Below are 9,957 nucleotides of genomic sequence, written 5' to 3'. Positions count from 1 at the left end.
CTAACCGGTGAACCACTCGCAGTGCAAAGTTTGAGATCTTCCAGTTGGAAAGGAAATGGGTCGCATCCAGGCTGTTTTCTGGTTTGCTCAGTTGTGATAGCTGCGTTACCTCAGCGTTAGTCAGCGTCTCCTCCATCCCCGCTGATTGTTGCAGAATGCTGGTTACTCAACAGGAGTTTTTGTATGTTGGGATTTCAGATCACCCAATTCAGAAGCAGCTCCACACAATCTACAAAGGGATTCGTATCTCTTCTATCTGATAAAATCAGTGTTACAAATCCCATCTTTCTTAGCTTTTAATTTATAGATCTATAGATACAACAAACCAACTTAAACTGATGTTGCTCAGTCAAAACCCCAAAGACTCGAATATCTTTTTAAACAGCATTTATACTCTGGAGAAAAGGATCAAAAGGAAGAAATACAGTAATAAATGTAAATATGACCCCATTCCTTCTGGAGATAGGGAAAGCCTAGGAAGCCACTACACCAATCTCCAGCCAACGGGGCAGGGCTACGAAGCTGGGAAAACACGTATTGAAAATGTGTTGTGATGTGTACAGAGAATGCTTCAACCCACACTCAGCTGTTACCGGAAAGCAACTCTACCTGGCAGAAACACATTTGAAATACAGTGCCGCCTGGAGCAAGGAGAAATGGAGTGCTTCCTACAGCCCTGATCTACAGGCATAAAGGATGGGGGTCACATCTCTGGAATTGCCATTTACAGATAAGATCCAGAAGCGTTTTGACTTCAGGAAGCACTTAAACAATTTCCAGAAGGTCTCAGAGTTCAACTTCGTCCTTCCCTACCCATGGAGAAGCACAAAGCCAATCTCCCCCTTTGCTCAAAACAAAGAACCCAAACTCACCTTCTTTTTGAAAGGCACTGTATTTTGATCCCCTATACCAAACAAACACAGTCTTATCTTAAACCAAAGGATGCCAATGTCTACAAAAGTTTTTATTCAGCAACTCTGATTAATTGGAGATAAATATTTATTTAAGCAGATGAATAAAACTAAGGAATATCGATTAATCTTTAAATACCTGATCCTATATAATAACTGTAGCTGTTTGTTTCAGTTTTCTTTCTTCTTTTTTTTTTTCTCCTCTCCTTCGTATTTTTACGGTTATCTTTGAAGACAATTTTGGCTTTTGCCTAGCCTGCGATAGCCAGGAGTTGGTTGCAGTAGGCTCTGAGTTGGGTGCTACTGGCTGAAGAATTCCTGGAATGTAACTTCTGTTCCCCATTTCTACCAAAAGAAATTTGCCAGTTAATGTCGACAAGTTCCTAGTGATAGAATATGCAGACAATTCTTTGCCTTAATAAAGAACATGTTTAAAAACTTTTTTTTAATTATTTTTTATTTTTTTTTTACCATCTATGGGTTCTTGTTCCACTTCCTCCTGCCTCCCATACATACCAAGAATGTGCACCCATTTATTTATAGCACATATTCTGTCAAACTGTAGCTTTATGTTTCCTGTGTGGAGGACACTTTGTGGGTCACATAACACAGAATCGTGCTTCACAGAACACAGACTTTCTGTAATGACAGGAAAAAGACTGGGGACCAATTTAGGGCTGATATGACTAAACAATATATATTTCTGACACCCACTACCTCTTCATTCAAGGAAAAAGTTCACAAAGGTGACGTATCTGCAGTTAAATAAACCCCTCTTCACCCCTTACAGCTCATCCCTTAATTTCAACTCATCTACATACTAGAAACAATGCCTTTGTTATGTCCTTTCTGACCAACGTAACTCTTCTCTTGATTCCATAAACAAAATCTCAGAGCCCCAACACGAGAGCATGCTACCGGGCAGCACCGAGCTCCACAGCACCCCCCTCTGAGCAGCCGAAGGCAGAAGGCAGCCAGCTGGAATACACTGCAGCCACTCAGCACAGAGCAGAGGTCAGGCAGAAAACCCTCTGCAACAGCATGTTTATACTTGGAAGAGAGAGAAGACAACAGAAGAAAGGGGTGAAGAGCGAAGATCAAAGATTACTTGCCGAAAAATTTGGCTATTACCCAATTCGTGTCTGAGATGTTAAGGAGGCATTCAGTTGCAGCCATGAAATGATTAAGTAGAGGTCAGTTCATCTTGTTTTCTGCTGTTATTTTTTTGTTTTTGTTTGTTTTAAGTTTTCAAGTTCACTCTTCCCTACCCAGTTAAACTACTTCAAATGTTAAATGCTTCCAAAGTTAGCAGAAATCTTTGGTTAAGAGCTTAGAGGAAATTTGGATTATTGTGTAGATACACTACAGTAGTATTTTACATTCAGAGTGCACAAGTGACAGCCTCAGTGTCCGGATGTAAAGCAAGGAATAAAACGGGAATGGAAGTGAAGCACAAACAGGACCAAATACTGTGGAACAGCCAAGTTCAGGTCAGAGAACTGTAAGGTTTTAGATAACTTTCTACAACTGCAGAACATGCTCTACAGTTTCATTTTAACACAAGTCCAAGGTTGTACAATTGGTAGAATGTTTCCCTAATGCCTTATTGTACACAGAATACTTTTTTTGTCTTGTGAACTTTTTACAGTAGTTTGCCCTGTGTCTTTCCATGCGTTCTACATAGAAAACTAGAAATGCTTTAAAAGTTGTATGCTTTATCTTCCATTATATCTTGCTTTATTTTAGGAGTTCACCTTAACACTTTTCAAGTTCAATTTGGTTCAGTTTGGAAATATTTCTTTAGTTTCATGCCAGCCTTTCTTAAGCCTGTGTCCAAATATATTGCACTGGTTGAATATTTTCAGCCACAAACATCTGAAATCTCTTTAACACAAATGAAATGCTGGTACATATGATCAAAAGAACTGATTATTTTTGCCCTTCGTTTCCATAATGTGTTATGAAGGAGCCTGTTGTGTTCACATCTTAGGGCTATAACATCATAAATGAATAAAACATCTTGGCCTTGTTGCTAACACCAGCAACAGCCACTCTCTGTGAAAAGACAGAACTTCTATTGAAAGGCAGAAACTGGAAGTGACAGAAAATAAGCCGAGGTCACTTCTAAGCCTCTAATACTACCAGGGGTGGGGGGAAGAGAAAGGTGATTTGCAGATATCACTGTAAAAAGCACTTAATGGGATCACAACAACATAAAGCACATCCGGCACATTACCACGAACAAAGACCATTTGCTCCACTAAAGATTCTGCTGATTAAGGCCCATTCATAGCAAAGACTCATGCACCACTGGGGAGGTGAAGTTCCTAATTTTGCACACAAGTTTTTCTAGCACGGAAATGCAGTAAGAAATGGTATCCTTCAAACTGAAATACTTTTTTTCAGTATCACTTCCTCTTCTTGGCACCAAGTCAAAGCAAAGGAAGACATGAGATATTGCTTCTGCTAAGCGTTCTCCCTGGAGATCATATACTACAAGTTAGGAGACATGTTCCAGACAAAATGTGACAGAGCTGCTTGCAAAGCTTTGGCTGCTTGCCAAAAGATGCTAGAAACGTAAAGGGATTCAAAGGGGAGAAAAGGAAGAAACAGGGCACATGTTTTTGTTTTTCTTTTTTTAAAAAAAAGCCATTGAGAGACTCATATGCACACACACACGAGATATACTTGCATTTGAGAGAATGAGATGGCTCATCTTATAGCTGTAATATCAAGTGTGGGAAATAAAGATCTAACCTTGTAGGAATGTCTGACTAAAATAAAAATATCTTAAGTTCCATTCAGTTACCCCAAAGAAGCACATGAATATTAGTGGTTTCTGAAGCTGTCACATTATTTACTTGCAAGATAATTAAGCCTGCAAAACAATTAACACTTGCAGAACTTATTCTATTTGGTAACTGATTTTTTTTTTTAAAGGGGCATTCACTTGGCAACATAAATAGCAATCAGCCATCAGAATGTCCGAGACAAGTTTTTTCAACACTTTTTTCACACATCTGACTAAAGAATCGTGAAAGTATTCAGAAATGAGTGTATTTTATATGTGCAAGTTCTTTCTATGCAATCTGTTTGTGAAATGAACACTATCTGGTATGAGAACAATGCATTGTCAAGGAAAACTCCATCAACTGTTAATCAAATCCCTCCTTGATAAAATACAGCTGAAAAATGTCATCCAGTAAGAAATGATCTACTAATTGTTTGCAGTTGAAGTGTTGTGATGGAATAGTTAAGGCCAACCTTCACATTTAATTTTTCTTCATTTTTTTTCCCCAGGCATTACAAACCATGTGTATTTTAAGCAGGAAGCTCTCTGAGTAACACAGAGGAGGTAAGCTGTTTTTTCAATTATACACCATAGCCTGACTTGAATCCTCTGGATAGAGCCTTCCCACAGTAGTAAGACGACTATTTTTTTGACCCCTAAAAACACACAAGCGAAGGCACTGCTATCTTAAGATTTCTCATTGTTCTTTAAGGGGATCTATGGCATAGGCTATTCACTTTACATCAGAGGAATTACAAGACAATTTCATCTGTAGGAACAGCTCGTGGGTAGGTAACATTCAGGACTTCATTTTAATCAGCTGTTCTTTTCCACAATTTACCTTAAATAAGGCCTTCGCATCCATTTCTAACTGAGCATTTAATGACTGAAACTCTATTAGCTGCTAATTTAGGCTTTAACTCATGAAAGAATTTTTAAACTAGTTATATTAAAGCTTATCTTCAAGCAGAAGGAACAAGCAGCAGCATATTGCTAAGAATCCTCAGAAATATGCCTGAGTGCTACATTAACACTTGTTTAAAAGCAGCCATCCTGCTTTTGTGGTTAGAGATCTGTACAGAGCCAAGAGGCCAAAGCAAGAGCAAGTGGAGTCTGTAGAAATGCTAGAATAAGTCAAGCCAAATAAGAGGGGCAGCAAACTACTGCTTCCTGACCACAGGGAGTTGTGCCAAAACTTAATGCCCGGGAAAACTTTTTTTCTTTTCTATTAAGTTATGGTTATTCAATTTATGTAAATGCTATGCAACATGACTATATCCTACTATTTAGTTTTAACATGCATAGCAGGGGCATGCACTGCAAACTGAGCCCTTTATACTTAACTCAAAGAGGGCACATTCTGCTCATTGATTTTGACATTTCTTCAGCTGAAATGAGCTAACCTGTAAAATACAAATAATTTAAGAACACGGTTGCAATTGCGAAGATCTAACGTGTTTACATCCATGAAACAGACAAGATGACAAATCAGTATTACGCGCTGCATATGAGCCTCCAGGACAAAATACAGCCATTTCAATCCTTAATAATTATTTTATTCCCATTTAAAATATACAACTTTGAAAAATTATGCATCATACATTCAAATTTGAATTGCATTCTTAAGTGTCCTGATATCCAGATAGCCTATTTCTGGCCAGTATAATACAATAATCTGTCAACACTCTTCGTTTATGGCCACGAGAAAACTGCAGAAATAAACATTTATTATCTGATATTGCAGCTTGTCCTTAAACACTTACATTTAGGAGTCCATTTCAGTAGACCTCTTTGCCCCAAACATTGTTTTCTTGTTTCTATAAGAGAAAAAAAAAATTCCACAAAGATCCCAAAAAGGGCAAAAAAAGGTTTAAGTCAGCTATTGTTAGAAATAGCATTAAAGATACAAGAATTGACTCAGCAGTGTCAAAAATAACCATTAAAGCTCATATTACCACTCAACAGTGGTTCAAGTAAGCTCGCTAACAATGCCATGAAGCTTAAACTTTAAGTAGTAACTTGAAAACTTTAGAAAAACAGCCATATAAACGGTATCCCTTAGTACAGCAGTACTGTTACAGATACTTAGTAGTATGGCAATGAGGCATTACCTATAGCCCCCTTGAGAAAGCACCTCTACAGACATCGTTACGGTAAGGTTTCGATAAATTTTGGAAGGGCACCTTGACTTCAATGAAACCTGACAACAACTGCCCCCTGCAGGGTACACATCATCCACGGCTCTGCCTTCAGCCAAATGTCATTACTGCACAACTTTAAGAGTACCCAAGGTATTATAGGCATTTTTCCGACTGTAACATTCCTGCTCCACAGAGCTCAAAGTCTTAGCTAACATGCAAACACAGGAGGGAAAGCATGAGACTCAATCCAAAATGGGCATTGTATAGTTTGGATTAAATCTGTTAATGGATGGGTGGGAGATGAGAACAGGAGGGGGAAGTCAGCTGTTGAATTTTACACACTGCAGGAAGAGTAGAAAAAAAATCCAACTGCTATTATCCCTAACGTAATTTAAGCCAACATCAATCATTTCATGAGGACTGGAGAGAAAGCGTCCATCACTGTATCAGAAAATCATGTTATTATCCATTTGGTGTCATATCCTAACTTAGCAGAGAAAAATCAACACGGGGCTTTTCAAGTTGGTAGTTTTTATTTACAGTTTTGTTGGCAAAAGGCGGTGGGAAAACTTGAAACATTTTCAACAGAGGGCACCATATTGTACTGTACGACGTATCTGTCCACCGTCTGTATCCTCGGTATCCAGCTGATCAAATAAAGCTAATCAACATGTAAAGAAGCGTGATCTGCATCAGCTCCTCTAGAGTGCGCTGCCTAAAAGCAAGTCAGGCAGTTTCTAAATCAACACAATCACTATTGAAAATGCAGTTCGGGTCAGGAAAATTGACTTTTATTTCATACTGTACCTGGTATCAACTTCTCACTTACATCTGCATACTGGCAAAGCAGTTACACTTCCTACTTTTAGGTGAATTTTATCATCTCATTCTCTGCAAATTCAGCTGTCAGGTAATTATGAACTATTCTGAGTATTTTACTGTGATCATAGCAAGATTGGAGATAAGACAGAAGTAAAATGTTCCTGGTATATGACGTGCCCATCAGAATCAGCCGGGTAACCATAAACATCCTGTTTAAGAATTCTATTCAAAAAGGAGGAAAAATGTAGTCAGTTTGCACTTTATCACATCGACTTTAATTCCCATGAGCTTTTTAATTCATTCTTCTAAATCAAGAGTGTTTAGTTCTTCTTCTAGTTCATCCAAGTCCTCGCCAGTAAAAAGATTTTCATCAACTGGCACTGCATCAATGACTCCATTTTCTAACTCCTCATCGCCATCACGATCTTCTTCTAAATCATTTCGTTCACTGTTGTTTATCTCACCTCCAGAAGCTTCACTTAGTTTATTATCTGAAAACACAATTTTTTTACGCACTTTAGTGTCACAAGTTTCTTAATCACTAGTTTACAATCCTACCAGACAAGCTCTGAAGTTTTTCACACTTAATAGTTCAATAACTCAACTGTTACGTAACTCCTCCACTCCTATTTTTATAATAGGATCAGTCTTAATGTTTTGCTCCTATTCAACATCCACACTTAAAAGACTCGGGTTAACCTTAAAGATCGGAGTTTGCATTTGACAATTGCAGCACAATAAAGTGTTAGCTTGTAGAAATTGAAAGTTAATCCACGCAAGCTGGAAAAATATTAAACACTACTTTTTATTTAGAAGTTGAATTCAAGAAAAATAAGAAGTGCACACAGCATTTACTAGAAACATTGCCTCCCGTAAGTACAATTATCATGATAGTCACTTTGCTTCTTTTCTTTTAAGAAATACAAACGATGCTTTTTGGAAAATCAAGAACTCATTTCTGCTTGCTTTTTTGGAAACACTTAGCAATTAATTATCTTAAAAGGGATGCCTAAATAATAAACTTACCATCTTTTTCTATTGAAGCGTATGTGCTGAATCGCTCCGGACTAGCCACTGTAATGCCAGTTTCATCTACAGCCTTTGGGACATACAGACTCAGGTCTACATCATTTACACACACAGGGTCTTCCACCTGAAAAGTGCACCAAGATCTTCCATATCAATCACCCTTCTACACAGATTGTAATTTCTGCAGAACTTGTACAGACCTTTTCCATCCTCTTTTTGACATCCGAATTGAGAAAACACGCCGTATGAGCGTTGAATTAAGAACTTGAGATTTGAATCGTACCATAAGAGCTCTCAAATTAGGAGCAAGCCTTTCGAAAAACAATGGTTTCAATTTTCAATGCAACTTGAAATATTATTTCAGTTCATGTTTTTTTTTTGTTTGTTTTTGTTTTTGTTTTTTGTTTTTTTTACCTCATCATCTTCTCCCGTTCCTTGAGTGTAGCGAGTGTCATCTGCTTCTTCATCATCAGCATCAACCAGCTCTGGCCGGAACTCAAATACTTCACGTCCACTGATCTGTTTGCAAAAGAAGAAATTCATTTATAATTTCATAGAATTGATAGGGCTCTTAAGCGATGAAGCAAACTGCAACAATTCCAGTTTTTCTAAAAAAGTAGTCACTTTATTTACTCTTTACATTAAGAATGAAAGTATAGAACATACCACCAGTGCCTTGCCGGCTTTAAAATCTGCCTTCCTCCTTTCCATATCTTGCTCTGCTTTATCAATTTTTTCTTGTCTTTTTCTTCTCTTCCATGCAATAAAACACTCTAAAGTGATTTTGGTAACGTTTGGTCCTAAGGCAGCACGCTGTCAAGTAGAAAGACTGATTAATGCTAGAAATTGTTTCCAAGGGCAAACCCTAGGGATAACAAATTAAGGATATATAATTACTCTTTTCTAGAAACTAATTGAAAACATTTCTTTCCAATTGCTTCTGCATTCTCACCACTGTTAAACATGCTTCATCAACTTAAAGCTTGACTCCACACCAGTTTTCCAAGTGAGACAAATCAACACTTAAGTCAACGTGGTAAGTGGAGGAAGAAGCCTGTGGTATCAGTTTAAGTTACTTTCCATCTGGCACTGCCAGGGAATGGTGTCAGCAGAACTGCAATATTATGTCTTTGGGAGGGCCCCTTCTTCATGTTGACTCCTCTTAACAGAACCATACAGTAACCCATGACAGAATTACGCAAGAACTAAGGCAATGGTGAATTCGAGCTGAGGAAGAAACAGTTCTAAGAGTTAAAAGGACAAACAGCAGTAAGAAAGAGAATCCTCCTAAAGCAGGATTATCAATCTTACCTTATCGTAAGTATCTAGCTATACTTTTAGAAACTCACTCAGCCGACTGAGAGGAAAAAAACCTAGCTAAACAAAACCATGAAAAATCATGAATTACTATTAATTCCTCACTCTAGCCTATATGGATATATAACCAGTCAATGCTTTTCAATAATTCACTAAGATATTATTTGCAATTTTCCTCCTCTTTTCAGTATAATGAAAACAAACACCACCAAGAGGTACCTAATTGAAACTTTACCTCTTTTTCTATTAGATCTTCTAAGGAAATTTCATCTTGCTTTTCTTCCTTCTTTTTGTCCTTTTTTAGTACAAAACCTGGAGGAAGAGCATGGCGATACATGCAATTGTCTCCGCCGCCTGGACAGACCCAAAACCATCCGTATTTGTTGTTTTCAATAGCATCAAGAAAATATTTGCAGACCTGCATAAAACAACAGTTGTTGTTAGTACTGCATTCCCTTTTCATCCCCTGCAATTTACACTAGCACAGCTATTACATGCAGAAAGTACAGCAAATCAAAGCTAGCTGTGTTCAAAAGAAACATGCCATGCGCTCCTATTAAAAATAGTAGATATAAGAAGAGCAACTAATTATCTAAAACCTCAAATACTCAATAGCTTTCGCCCTTAATATAAGCTCAACTTACAAAGAAAGGCTGACTTGGAAGATTGGTGACTGTACTACAGTTAACCCAGCAGCACTTGTAAAAGCAATCTAATGGTTTAATTTACTTTTGGTCATGAAAATCAAGTGTACTTTTAATCAAAATAACTGCAATCAATTTCAGATGTTACATGTTCCAGCTCAGGATCCCGACATAATTACATCATTCTGAAACTTCTGACAAGCAATTTATAACACTCAGTCATACCTAAGTTTAATTCTGTCAAGTATAAATAGGCTATTTGGGACTGTAAGCAAGGTAAAGTAGTCCTGAAGAATCAAAAA

The 9,957-nt window shown here is 37.6% G+C and overlaps 1 protein-coding gene across 1 annotated transcript in view; it reads right to left on the bottom strand.

The window, feature by feature from the left end:
• Window positions 1-5,236: 5,236 nt before the first annotated feature.
• Window positions 5,237-9,957, bottom strand: part of ZC3H15 (zinc finger CCCH-type containing 15) — a 24,178-nt gene continuing 19,457 nt past the window's right edge. Inside the window, exons 6-10 of the mRNA XM_031554279.1 lie at window positions 9,247-9,429; window positions 8,361-8,507; window positions 8,109-8,213; window positions 7,692-7,818; window positions 5,237-7,156 (exon numbers count right to left, since the gene is read on the bottom strand). Of these exons, the coding sequence (XP_031410139.1) occupies window positions 6,963-7,156; window positions 7,692-7,818; window positions 8,109-8,213; window positions 8,361-8,507; window positions 9,247-9,429 (756 nt within the window). The 3' untranslated portion in view covers window positions 5,237-6,962. The remainder of the gene's footprint in view (window positions 7,157-7,691; window positions 7,819-8,108; window positions 8,214-8,360; window positions 8,508-9,246; window positions 9,430-9,957) is intronic.

This window comes from Meleagris gallopavo, chromosome 7, assembly GCF_000146605.3.
Source record: "Meleagris gallopavo isolate NT-WF06-2002-E0010 breed Aviagen turkey brand Nicholas breeding stock chromosome 7, Turkey_5.1, whole genome shotgun sequence".
Taxonomy (NCBI): domain Eukaryota; kingdom Metazoa; phylum Chordata; class Aves; order Galliformes; family Phasianidae; genus Meleagris; species Meleagris gallopavo.
The sequence above is the reverse complement of the archived record's forward strand: the minus strand, read 5'-3'. Positions and strand labels throughout refer to the sequence as shown.